Source organism: Brachionichthys hirsutus, chromosome 18 (assembly GCF_040956055.1).
Source record: "Brachionichthys hirsutus isolate HB-005 chromosome 18, CSIRO-AGI_Bhir_v1, whole genome shotgun sequence".
Classification (NCBI taxonomy): Eukaryota; Metazoa; Chordata; class Actinopteri; order Lophiiformes; family Brachionichthyidae; genus Brachionichthys; species Brachionichthys hirsutus.
The window spans coordinates 5,322,180-5,335,598 of NC_090914.1; the positions used below are offsets into that span (position 1 = coordinate 5,322,180).

The following is a 13,419-nucleotide window of genomic DNA, read 5'->3' on the forward strand; positions in this document are numbered from 1 at the left end:
ATACAGTTTAATACGTAAACAGTCTGGCTCTCGTGTAAAACATGACAATGCAGACGCAATCAGGCTTCACACCTGGTCACCGGATGTTACCTCTCGCCCAGCAAAGCCATCAAGTTCTTCAAAGAGAACTGGGTGCTGACCATCTTGTTTCATAAGTGAAGTCGACCACAGCCCCCAGTCAGAACCGTCAACCTCTCCTGCTGTCACGCCCCAGTCTCACTTTTACACACTGCCATTCCTTGCCTGTCTTTTGCAGTCTCGCTCGTAGACTATCCACACATTGCTGTTTCTTCTCTTCCTGCCACGGAAGTGGTTTCTGTTGTGGCAGTGGGAAGGTCTACCCGCAGCGGGAGAGATCCTAATTAACAGCCTATTCATTTGTGTGGAGCTGAGGGCTGCTGCTTTCCGAGCACTTGTTTTATGGTGGCGCTAGGGAGGCCTGTCCAGGGATTTGGCGGGGGGGATAATTGCCTTTGCCGCAGGCTGCAGTAATCTGCTCGGCTAATTCATTATTTTAATAAGTTAGCTTCTCCTCGGGGGTGCGCTAGCTGCACTGCGCCTCAAACCTTGGTGCACCACGTTATTGTGGCGCTCTTTTATACCGTCGCCCGCACGGGGTTAATAACTGTTATTAGCCTCTCTCCTCAGCCTGCAATTTCTCGTTTAACTGGGGCGATTCAAAAGAAACCTTTGCGAGCGTTTAATAATCAACCTTGCTGGAACCGGGGTAATCCCTACGAAGGGGGGGGCATATAGTGGAGAGGGGTAATGGATGCAATCACCTGAGTGACTTTGCCTCCCTCCTTTCATTATGGATCCTGATGTTGTTTTTGTTGTTGATGTTGTTTTTGCACAATTCCTCCAGAATCATTTGAGGGGAGATATATTTGACTTGGGCGAGGGAAATGGATCAGAGTTATACATACAAATAAGATGATCATTAGGTTTGCGTAACTAATGGATTCATTTAGGCCATAATCTTCCATCTCTCTAATGGGCTATGCAGTCAGTGGAGTGTGTGTGTGTGTGTGTGTGTGCGTGTGTAGAGGCAGGTTTAATAACTCCAATGCAGTCAGACATTTTGTGCATCGGCTGATTAAAAACCATATCATTTCAACAAGAAGGGAGCAAAACGAGGGCCCCGTGAATAGAAGAATCTGAAGAATCCAATATTGGAGACGGTGACGGCTAAGATGTTTGAGGGAACCAGCAGTCCTGATCCAATTATGAATGGAGCACAAAGTGGCTAAATGGTTTTGAATGCACAGTTTGGTTACATTATTTCACCGTGTGATGAAAAGAGATATCCTAATTCACTTGTGAGAGAAAATACAATGTAGACAAGGCAATCCTATTATGTGTCCCAGGATATCCCTGCTTTGCATCTGCCAAAGTCTATCACTGTGACTAAGGAGGTAGGCTATACGCTTAAGTTATACGCAGAAACTCAAAGCCTTTTGCTTGATAGTGCACATTTGCACTTCAGAAACCACATTTTTAGCATTGTATTTAGTTTAATACATCTTCATTCAGCCATGTTTACTTCCACCACTGACTGTCTTAATAAGAATATATTCTCTGCACGCTCGCAGGTTCTGTACGAGCTATTTTCCATCCTGCAGACTGGCTAGTTTAGTTGTCATCATCCTGTGACCTGCCAACCGCTTTGAAATGAGCTCCTGGATATTAAGGAGGCTATCTCTACATCTATACCTAACCACAGTGGAATGGCACGTCACATGGTCCCAGAGCCTGTGCAGGGGGGGGGGGGGGGGGGGGCAATACAATCTCTGGTGGAAAATGTTGAACTAAGCAAGACCATATCCAGTGGTCAGTCGTATGACTGAAAGAATAACAATTACACTGATGTACTTTCTCAATAAAGCCAACAACAAGCTAATAAAGCGGCTGAGGTATTTCACAATGTTTATCCAAGAATGCGACAGTGTGTTAATGGCCCTGTGCGATCCGTTAGCTGCTTTTATCTGCATCTAAAAGTTAAAACTTCTCTCGGCCACAGCCCCTTCTGTACACACTTGCGGTTTTGCTCCATAAAGCAAGCACATGATAGTAAATGAGCTGGTTCGCTATTAACTATTATCCACTTAAATGTCCTTGCTGGCTCGCCCCACGTGGAGCGTTGGCTGAGTGTTGGCCTCTGGGGTTGCCTGGGGCTCATTCATGCCACGGCCTTTCAGAACCAGCAGCACCATCTGCCAGACCAGTGCCCTGCTCCCCTTCCAGGACTGCTGCAACTGGGACAGGGACCTGCAACAGTTCCGCACCAGGTGTTTACCAAGGCTTCATGCATATGGATTCAGAGATTGCTATAGATCTTTGATAACACGCCTGACGCACAACTAATAAACGCTCTGCAATGTGGACAATATTGCTAGATGCTATTTTTGCGCAGGGAGGAGTTTGCTTATTGATTTTTTTTTTGCCTCTTATGGATATATCTCATTTGACACGGCTCTGTGTGAGGCAGTATTGATCAATGATTTCAGCTGATGTTTTCTTTGAAGAACTGCTGAATTGGCATAGCTCAGCCCTGCAGTCCCGCTCACCTCAAAGCTGCTCAACTTAGCATGACTGGCTTCTAATGAGTGGTCCCTCCTCTCATCACACAATCTAGAGTCCCTCCCTCCCGCATTCATCAATTCTCATTAGGGAAAATCATCATGTGGAATACCAACTTTTGGCCAATATTCATCACTGTCAGCCCTCATCCACTGCAGCACAATGACAGACGCAGGATCCGGGGGTGCCTAAGTACCACTGACTTGGCTCTTTTATTCTCTAATCTCACCCTCTGTGGCTTGTGGAGCCCGAGCGACTCTCCGCAGTGCACGCTCCCTGACAGCAATTACGTTATGCAAAAAAGAGTGGAGGAGTTCAGTGGGTGGCATGAGTAAGAATAAGCCTCATCTGAAATCTGGCCGTTCTCAGTTAGCAGACCGCAGCGTTCCAATATACTTGCTCGTTATCTACGGCAAAAGCGCAGCCGGAAGCACCGTGGCACGGATCTCGTGACATCGCCCATTTGAGTCATGTGTCGCTGCTGTAAAAACTATTCCATGACTTAATAGATGACTTGTTTTTGTGGTCCTCCAAAGAAGATTTTCATGATGGCGAGCATATTGTAAATATTTAAGGAAAATGTGGATCTTCATTTCTCTGCTAAATCAAATTAGAAGTCTGCATAACACACATGAAGTTATGACGAAAACAAATCTAGATTACCGGTACACATTGATTAAAAAGCTTTAGATATATCGTTAATCTTGTGACCTTTGACCCCCGCTGATGTCTTCATGCGAAGCATACAATGAAGACCGGAGAGTAGTATTGCTCTTTTCCCCTTTACCTCTGCAAAAATTAAGCACCCCCCCCCCCCCCCCAAAGGATGAGACGGTTCTTTAAAGCAGAGCTGCAGGTTTCTCCCACGTGCCCCTCTGCCCTTGCGGAGTTTACCTACGTCACAGACAGATTGCCTTGGCCACTTCACCAGTGTCCCCCCCCCCCTTCAGTAAAAATTTGCTTATGTGTGTGCTTCTCGTAACAGCGGCAGGATCAATACATTCATTCCAATTTTAGCCGCTGTGCCTCTTTGCTCACACAGATCCAAGAATAGGACAGCTTGCAAAACCTAGCCGCCGTGTCAGCTAATCGCAGCCCCACCGCTTCAGTTTGTGACCCATCGCTGGCTCAAACGGCTGCCTGACTAGCACAGCGAGAGATTTTACCCAGAGGTCGGGGGGGCTAGCGAGCCCCTCTCAGTCCAAACTTCTCCTCCTGCCAGGTAGATCAGAGGAAGGCCAGTGGTTTGCTTCACAGCAGAGAAAATCAGATCACACCACCACAATAGGGGGTCTGTCTTTGGAAGACCGTCATTCCAGGCTACAAGATAACAGCCGAGACCATTTGCTGGATGGATGGAATAAGTAAAATGTTGCCTCGATACACACTGCTCTCCTGCATCGCATCTGTACAATTCCTAATTGTTTTATGAATACATGCACACACACACACACACACACAGGCTTGAAGGGCAACATATGATGGCCTGAAGCGGTGCCTCAGTGGTGGAAGCATGAGTCTCATCCCTCAAGGCAGTGAAAGCATGATGAGTACAGATTTCCTGCTCCGAGAAGCATTTAAGAAAAGTCTTTGTGTCTAAAATCTTCACAGTGATAAAGCAGGTGTAAGTGTGGATTTAATACCGACATTGTTTATTGTAATACAGGAATGATCAAACTCTTCACTGGGTACATTGCGAGCATAAATCTATGTTGTAAAATGGTGATGGGAAATATGGGATTTAACCTCGCCGAGTTGTTATTTCTTGTCCACTAAAAATCAGGTGTAATGTTTTGAGTTTGTGTATTTCCTTAACACATCCGTAATATCATCGCACAAGTCTGCGTCTCAGAAAAAACATTCCTCGGACAAAGACAAATTGATAGACACTGACACCTGAGTCCTTCATCTCTGCGCAGTGTAAAGCAGCAGAACTTTTTCTGGGTGTGATAGATGGATGGCTGAATATCCCTCAAGGACCGGTGATTAAACAGAAAGTAGAGCGAGTAACTGAGCAGAGCAGGAGCGGGCTGACCTGTCCTTCTCAGCGGCTCACTGATCTGCTGCTACAGAGACAAGAAGAGAGAAAGGAAGGAATGAAAGGGAGCCGTAGATTATCAATATAGTCAATATGGCTTTGTGTTACACGTGCCCTCTGACCTAAGCAGGGTCACTATTGTGACGGGACTATTGGAGGAAGAGTCAAGAGTTCACCTATCGGCATTCTGTATTATTTCTACTTCATCAGTATTCAGATTATAGTAAATTAAACATGAATAATTATCTTATCAGATAATGATCGTCTGAAAATGGAATCGCTTTTTTTCCCATGGAGTGGGATTTAGAAAATAAAGTAGTACTTAATTATTTTGTTTTTCAATACTTGATATCTGTTTCTTCACATATTTCATGATGCGGCGATGTGAAATTCTCACGTTACTACGCATATTATTCAAAAATGATGTCATTTTATCAAAGCGTATTATCTTTTTATACCTCGTTAGAATTCTAGTCACAGTCAATGAAAGGCTTGTTTCAACATACGCCGTGTCACCGCTGCGTCTGTACAGTAACGCCGCTGAGCTGAAATCTCTCTTAAACCTGCTACTTTAATTCATTCCCATGTTTCATTTTTTTAGCCTGGGCTGCCCACAGGGATTTTTAACCCTTTCTGCTGTCTCATTTTAATCAGATGCTTTATTTTTTTGTTAAATGTTTAACTTAAAATGGGAGCCTCATAAATATTCCAAATCACTCGTCCTGTGTTTGATGAGGAAATGAGCCTTGTACCCGCCACGATTCCCCAGGCAGGCAGGCAGGCAGGGAGAGGGAGAAAAAAAGCCTATAACTAGAACTAGACCTGCGCTCTACATTAGCAAGCAGCAAATTGTTTTAACAATGTGAGGCAATAATGATGATATCTCATTTCTGTGGCGCTACATGCTGCTGAGGTAATCAGAAAGGTCTCTCCGGCCATCGTTGTCGGAGAGGAACAACGGCTCGAGTGGAATCTGCGTTCTAGACTTCACACACAGCAAAGCAAGTCTTGATATCTGTTGAGGTGAATTATATTTATGTACATTTGTAGTAGATAGCGTTCTATATCATAACGCGAAAACAAAGGTCAAGCTGGTTTGACCTTTGAGTTTGTCAGGCCTATTCCGGGATTTCTCTGTCTTCCTGTCCGCCCTTCCCTCCTGTGGCTTTCTGGTCATTAATCTTCCACACAGGTGCTGAGGACTCCTGACCCTCTGCTCCACTTCCTCCGTTAGCACCGCCGACAGCTCCGCTGTAAGGTTCACACACCCAACCGGATTTCCATCCCTCTTCTCCAACACAACTTCAGTGGGTCCTGGCACTGAATTCCGTTGGAGGATGCTGAAACCTGATCAAAAGGTGCACAATTAATAACCAAAATCAGAACTTTGCAACAAAAAAAGAAAAAGCGATGTTGCAAGTTAGTGCGGGAATTCTTTTCGTATGATTAACCGTACTTAAAACACTTGTAGAGGAATGGAAGGGCAAATTTAAAGGAATCAGTATAACTACAGGAAACCTAATATACGGTATCAGCTGCAGGTGGAGAACATGATCCTCGCTCTCTTTGGGCGTTCTCGTTTTTAGTCAGTGTCTCTGAATCTGTGCCATGTTAGCGGTTCACAGCCCCTCCATTGTTTTCCGTTTCACAGCGAAGGCAGACATCACACACCGATAAACCCCACACCAACGCACACAGGCGGTTATTTTAACATATGCAGCATCTCTGCACAGGCTGCCATACGCCCAGGCCCAAGGCTAAGGAAAACACAAATGTCAGTCAGGATGGGGAAAGGTTACAGGGAAGCCAGGAACTCGATGCTGTTAATTTGGTCCCTGCAGACCGAGGACTCGGCCGACAGAGTGATCTGGCTCTGCAAACTCATATATCCAAAATACCGGCTTCATGGCAGCCTGCAGCCATCGATGATAAAGAAATGTACACAGGATTTAAACTTCTTCTGTCACAAACCCTCATTGGAAGCAGAAAGAAAGAAAAAATGGCTGCAATTTTTAATTACAGCTTATTTACAAAAAAACTGATTGATGTTAAGTATGCAGGTAAAATATTCACACACTGTAAAACGCAAACATTTAACATGCATATTATTACAAGCAGTGGTATGACGGCTTCAGTGGTACCTGCTAAAGCTCTTTAGAGGTGTAACGATGGCATGTGAGGTCTGTCATGTTCCTGGTGGTCCCATCCAGACGGCGTGTCTGACTTTCAGCGTGTCTCTCCTCCCCATAACACTGAGGTCACCTCGTTCGTATCGCTAGCGCAGCAGTCACATTGCGCTTCAATGCAGACAGATTGCTTATAATAACCGTTAGAGACCTTTCATTTTTCCCTGTCAGCAATTTGCAGGATAATTTTGGCACCCTTTAAGGATTCAACTCCCCTAATAAGAGGATAAAAATAAACAAGGCAGTTGTTGAGGCACTATATTGGGATGGCGTAATCCCATTTACAAGTCTGGACGCACTCTGGCCAATAAAATCAAACCCCAGCAATATTGTTATATGTGGCAATTTTCACCATTTCTAAAACAAGGAATGACTGAGTGCTAGGCTTTTAGACCGCCAGGATATACTAAATGGATGAAACGTCACTTTCCTAATGGCATTACCAAAGACCTACAAGCTCAGTCAATTCATGTACCATAACAAATATGAGGCACATTTATTTTTGTCCCAACTATTGACCACTTTAGAAGAAGATTACATTATAAGTCTATTTTAATTTACTTTTATAGCTGTTTAAACAAGTTTCAAATTCTGCAGAAGTGGACCATATTGATTCTTGCTGTTGCACAGACGCGCCGGAGCTTCACCGGCAGCCCGACGTGTGGCTTTATCTGACGACTGCGTCACAGATCTGCTCAGTCTTCTTTTCTCACGTTCATTTGATTTTCATTAAGTGCAGAACGACGAATGCGGTTTGGCTATGAAAAGCAAATGCACGAAGACGTTAAGCGGAGCTGAGAGATGAGGCAAATGAATCAAGTCCTGAAAGTTTGAGAAGAGAACGGCAATAAAGCGGTGATTTATGAAAGGGGAATGCAAATGATTGTAGGTTGAGATAGAAAGAGTCTGAAGGATTAATCAACAGAGGCTGAAGGACGGAGGTTGATGGAGTAAACTAAGGTCGCTTCTGCTTTGAGTCAGATGGACATTTAAAAACATAGCCGGAGATCAATACACACAGGGCTACCTCTGGAGATAAGATCACTCCATTACTGTCTTCAGCGGCAAATATTTTCTGCTTTCTGATTAGAATAAGTCTTTGCTCAGTCAAACACATCTTCATCCATAAGCAAAAAAAAAGGAATAGATACTGTGATAGCTCTTCTATATAAGCATAATTTACACATATAAGTTAATAACTTGTGGTAATTTCTTATAAAATGTCGAGGTTTATCCCCTGGAGCCCAGAGTGTCTAAAAATGAGATTGAAATGCGTGCTGTTAATTCTCTCTCTTTATTTATCCCATTTCCTATACTCTCTTTATGTATCTAATATTTCTAGTATACCACCGTCCAGGAGAAGTGACACAAGAAGCCATAAATTCCCTTCTAATTCCAAATAATTCCGATTACATGGACGAGTAGTTTTCAATCAGAAAGATAATCTGGATGATAGATGGTGGGATAATTGGCTGTCTCTGCCACGTAAATATTGTGTCGTTCTATTAATCTTGCCGAATGAAGTGTCAAGCTGTCACTCATTCGTCAAACTGAATTAGGAAATATAACGAATAAATAAATGCATGTGTGTGTGTGTGTACATGTGAGTGTGTTTGAGATAAAGAGAGAGAGAGAGCGATAAGATGAGATGAGAGCAGGCAGCGGCGGCCCAGAGTCAACAGAATGGGGGGATTAGAGAGATGAGTGTGGCGGTCGTCTGAGCTTTAGAGAGAAGAGAGAGTAAAACATAGGAATGTGATGCATCTATTGACAGAGGAGAGAGAGAGGAAGGGTGACAGTCCCAAAGAGAATAAACTCCTCTGCAGCGTTACAGCTCTTATTCTGACTGTGTGCAACGGCAGAGTGTACTTCATCCTGCCTGAGGTGTTTTATCAGGGTAGATACTCTCAGAATCACATTGTCTTTTACGTCCCAGCGTATCATATCTGTCACATGTCACAGACATCCCTGAATATTTTAACTCAGCTATCGTGTGAACGGCTGAGATTGTTTCAGCCCCAGTGGCCGAAAGGTCATTTTTCAAATAGACTCACAGTCATTTTCATAATGTATTCTTCTTCTGTTGTGATAAGTGTCATAACAGGATATAACAAAGTAAGATCAGAATTGGTTGCATTTTATAATTAACGTTTAAAACATTAGTCATGAGCTAATCTATTATTTACCATTTAACCTGTACACCAAAAGAAAAAAAGAAAAAATAAGCAGTGGCATCCATTTAATTTGATTTATAAAGTTAATAATTAACAACCTACAGGCTGCAGGAGAGGCCTCAGCCATAAGAATAAAAAAAATGACGTTTTCATTGAATTCCAAATTAAATCTCAAATATCAGTAATTTCACAGAAAAGGTCAGCTTTAATGGAGTTCCTCCCTGCTTTTTTTTTAATACCACATATTTCTCCTGAAAGAGTCGTGCTAGCATGACGTGGCCTGCTAATTGTTCCTGGTTAGTTAATGACACCCTCAGGTGTTTCAAAAGGCAAACAAAGAGCCATGCGCTCCTAAATCATCAGTGCCCTTCGACATGATTATTATCCAGTGGCAGGTGAACCCAAGGCTTGACGCATGACAGATTAGATCTTCTCAGAGGATGGGCCGTCCATTTATCTACCTGATAAACTCGGAGCCTCTCTCTATTTTCAATCATCAGAAAGAAAATGAGATTAACAATCTAATGACGGCAGCACCGGCCTGTGTGCGGGCACACACACACACACTTATGAGCAGGGGTCCCCAAATCTTTTCCTGTGAGGGCCAAATCACTTTTCCCTTCTCTGATGGAGGGCCAGGGTCAGTTTGTACAGGAAAAGTGTGATGATGGCAGGGGTGCCTAAACATTTAGGGGCCGAATGTGGAGGCAGGCTGTAGTTTAGGCTTCATCTCACCATCACAACTACACACAGTGACATGAATCGAGTGTCACACACGCAATGCCTCTCACACCCAAACTCAGTCTCTCTCCAGCATTATCACGAAGTGCAGAGGCGAAGAACGACTGGATCAATCAGCTGATCCAATACAGCTGCAGAGGAGCAAACAACAAACCTCAAATTATTGTAAAAAACCTGAACGCTGGACGCCCCGGTTTCGAACCCAGGATCTTCTAGCAGGGAGTCAAGAGCACTATCCACTACACCACCTGGAGGTCACCCTATCGGACATTAGGATACATAGACAGTAGCATTGTTGACTTTAGACCAGAGGCACTGGTTTTGAATCCAGTACGACGTCACCTGGTCTGAGACACGCCCACTCCACATAACACAAAAGGAAAAAGCACAACATAACAACACAACAACACAGCAACACAGAACAACACAACAACACGCTGTGGTCTGAGATATCAACTTATTATTTGACAGGTACGACTTTAGTAATACCTCGAGTTTCCTCACCTATACGGTGGCGTGGTCGGTAGGGTTACCGACTCACAGCCGGAGGAACTGGGTTCGCATCCAACTGTGGGAGTGGGGGTGGAGTAGGGGCAGCAGGGTAGGCCCAGGGCCTTACCTGGGTGGAGTGAACTGGACCACTGGTCCACTCCACTCTGCCCAGGTGTGCCCTGGACCTGCCCTGTTGCCCCTGCTCCATCTCATTCCTGTAGTGGGATTTGATACCAGGGCCATTTTGCCCCCCTCAACCATGCCACCGTGGAGGTGAGGAAACCTGCCCTGTTATTACAAAGTAATTACTATGTAATAAGTTGATATTACAGAACATTGGAACATCAACTTTCTGGCCGTATGTGACCATCATTAAAAATAAAAGGGAGGCTACTCATGTAGTATGGAAAGGAAAATAAGTACATTTTATTTTGGGTCTCTGGTATTGTTCAGGGGGCCAGGCCAAATGTGAAAATGGGCCGGATCCGGCCCGCGGGCCGTAGTTTGGGGACCCCTGCTTATGAGCGAATGTCTATTTATCGTGGCTGCGATTATGAGTCGTGGATAAAGCATCTTCAGGGACAAATCATAATGTTTTTTATTTATGATACATCAGAAAACAAGCAGCTTTTTTTCAGGTCTGTGAACTTGATTTCTTTCAGCTTGTAATCTTCCTGCTCTGTACGCCGTGGGTTCACGCTGATCCATAGAGGGTCCCGGCCTGTCGTTCCACGGCTCCCATACCTCGAAACCTAAATTTACAGTGTGCCGCGCTGTATCCCCTTTGTTGGCCAGCCCCTCCCCTGCTGTCCCTGACACGCATAGCAAGCACCCCGGCCCTCGTAAACCTGACATCTTCACTAAACTATGCTAACAAGGCTGCGGTGATTTGTATATGCATGTGGCACGTGGCATTGCGGGGGGAGGGGGGTAGATGAAGGTCTCGGCAGGGGCTCAAGAGTGGAATCTACTTGTGTGGCGAGGGCAGCTAATCAAAGCGCCGCCACATGCAAACGCTTCAGTGTAGACAAGCATATACGCACTCAGAGGGTCCGCATGGTGTAAGGTGACCGAGGCGGCGACCACGAGGTTTAGCGTGCAGGTGGAACGCTTCAGCTCGGCCAATCCTCACAGCTCTAGGATTTATGGATTGCGGGGCTGAACGGTTGGTGCAGCTGCAGAACACAGACAAGTGCTCTGCTCGGACGATGACATATATTACAACGAAACTAACATCAGCCGGGCTGTCAGCACACACAGCTCTTATTTTTTTTAAGGTGGCGTCTTTTAAAGGTGATGAGGTTTTTTTTCTTTTTTAGTTTTAATGCCGTCTCACATTATTTACAAGGGCTTGATACATTTAATCCATTTGTTTTATGCCCTTCATGTGGAAAAAGATTCATTAGAATGCTAAAACAAAAAGTGATACAAGGTTATACTTTATATTGTGCAAAAGCAAATGTAACTTTCTCCAAACACATATAGGCGTTGTATGGGTTTACTGTCAGGTCTCGGTGTCTATTAACAGCCCTGTTTGTGGCCTGAGAGACAGGAACCTGTCCACTGCACTCTCTCTGGTGATTGAAGGCCGCCCTGCTGTTTTACTACCTGACAGGTGAAAGCATCGACAAGAGCAGAGGCCCAGACACGACTCTACCGCTGCTAATCTGAGGGAGTCACAGGTAAAATTATATTACACTTGATTAAAAGACACTTATTTTTATCTGTTTAGGAATGACATTCAGGAAGTGCTTGGTTAATAAGATCATCGCGCTGAAAGGTCCTTAAGCTCGAAGTGAGTGTTTCGCACTTTAACGCCAACGCTTGAGGTGAGTAAAGTCATCTGGAAGGGTTGAGATGAGTTTCTCACTCTGCACCGTTTTCTTACCACTTACTTACCAAGATGCAGCTTCTGGGTGTGTCAGGAAATACACATTGTACACATGAATATATGCATGGTGTGATATACGTACTGAACAGAATAACACAAGCAACAATTTAGCTAATTCTCACACATGGCTCGGACATGAAGGGAGCTCAGAGCGGAGCCGCTGCTCTTTTTGCATTGAGGCACGATGCATATTCTTTGCAGGGTTTCTGAGTACATCCGACTACAAGGAGACACGAGAGTAGACCCAGAACCTGCTGCGATTTGACACAGTAACATTCGAAAAAAGATAATACTCATCGTGGCTTTTCCAAGTCTGTAACGTCTCTTCATTTCGTTTGTGTGTCTCTCAGGGGTCAGCAGGTCGCACAGTCAGAAGGGGTGAACGAGCGAGCGCCTGATCTCGGAGCAGGGTTGTCAGCGTGGACTTGAATGGGTCGCATAGAACTTCAGTCAGAGGGTGTCAAATTTCCGCCGTCCACACTGTGGCCCTCTGTCCTGAGCGTGGCTGGATCTCAACGCAGTCTTTGATGGGCCTCTCATTGTGCACCGGGACCGTGATGGGGAGGTTCATGATGTACAACACCTGGCATGGATACAGAAGCACGTGCCCGAGACAAAACAAAAGGCCACTTTGTCAAGTGTTTATTGGGGATTAATTTCCTCATAGCGTTCATAAAACACATGATGGAAAGGAACACGATGATATGGGACAGCACTCAAAGACGGGCAACCGCCGGAGACGCGACTGTAAGTGAGCAATACGCCATTAGGGAAATCATAACTCATTGGCACAGGGAAATCACAAGTCACTAGCAAAACAGGCTACGTTTTAGATTAATATCTCCTAAAGCAGACTAAGATTCTGATCATGTTTCAGATGCGTTTGGGTTTAGTCATCTGAAAAGTTGATGGCATGCATAAGGTATGTGGAACAATGCAAACCTTGTTTAACAGCATATGAGAAGACCAGTAGAGGAGGGGTCGATATACTTATATACGCTATACGCAGCATGATATACTTACGGTAATTTAACATGGGGCCGACTTACAACCAAATTGGCTTCCTTTGGAACCAATTGTGGTCGTAACTGACTTCCTGTATCGGAGAGGTTCTCAACAATCAACAATCTACGTCCATTTTAAACCAGGAATGTGCTGCATACTGCAAATCTCAACATACTTGGAGCTCTCCAGTTCCCATGCACCTGCCCCTCTATCCCCCCCCCCCCCCCGGCCCATGAACAGAAGGTTCATCTCCCGGATCATCCTCTCTCTCCCTCATCTGCAGTTCAAAGCCTGCTGACTGAATTATCTTTG

General features: G+C 44.7%; 1 protein-coding gene across 1 annotated transcript in view; it reads right to left on the reverse strand.

Annotated features, from left to right (window-relative positions):
- Positions 1–2,105: 2,105 nt before the first annotated feature.
- The window catches only part of LOC137907721 (G patch domain-containing protein 2-like), a 35,181-nt gene continuing 23,867 nt past the window's right edge, over positions 2,106–13,419 (reverse strand). Inside the window, exon 8 of the mRNA XM_068752079.1 lies at positions 2,106–2,268. Within this exon, the coding sequence (XP_068608180.1) occupies positions 2,106–2,268 (163 nt within the window). The remainder of the gene's footprint in view (positions 2,269–13,419) is intronic.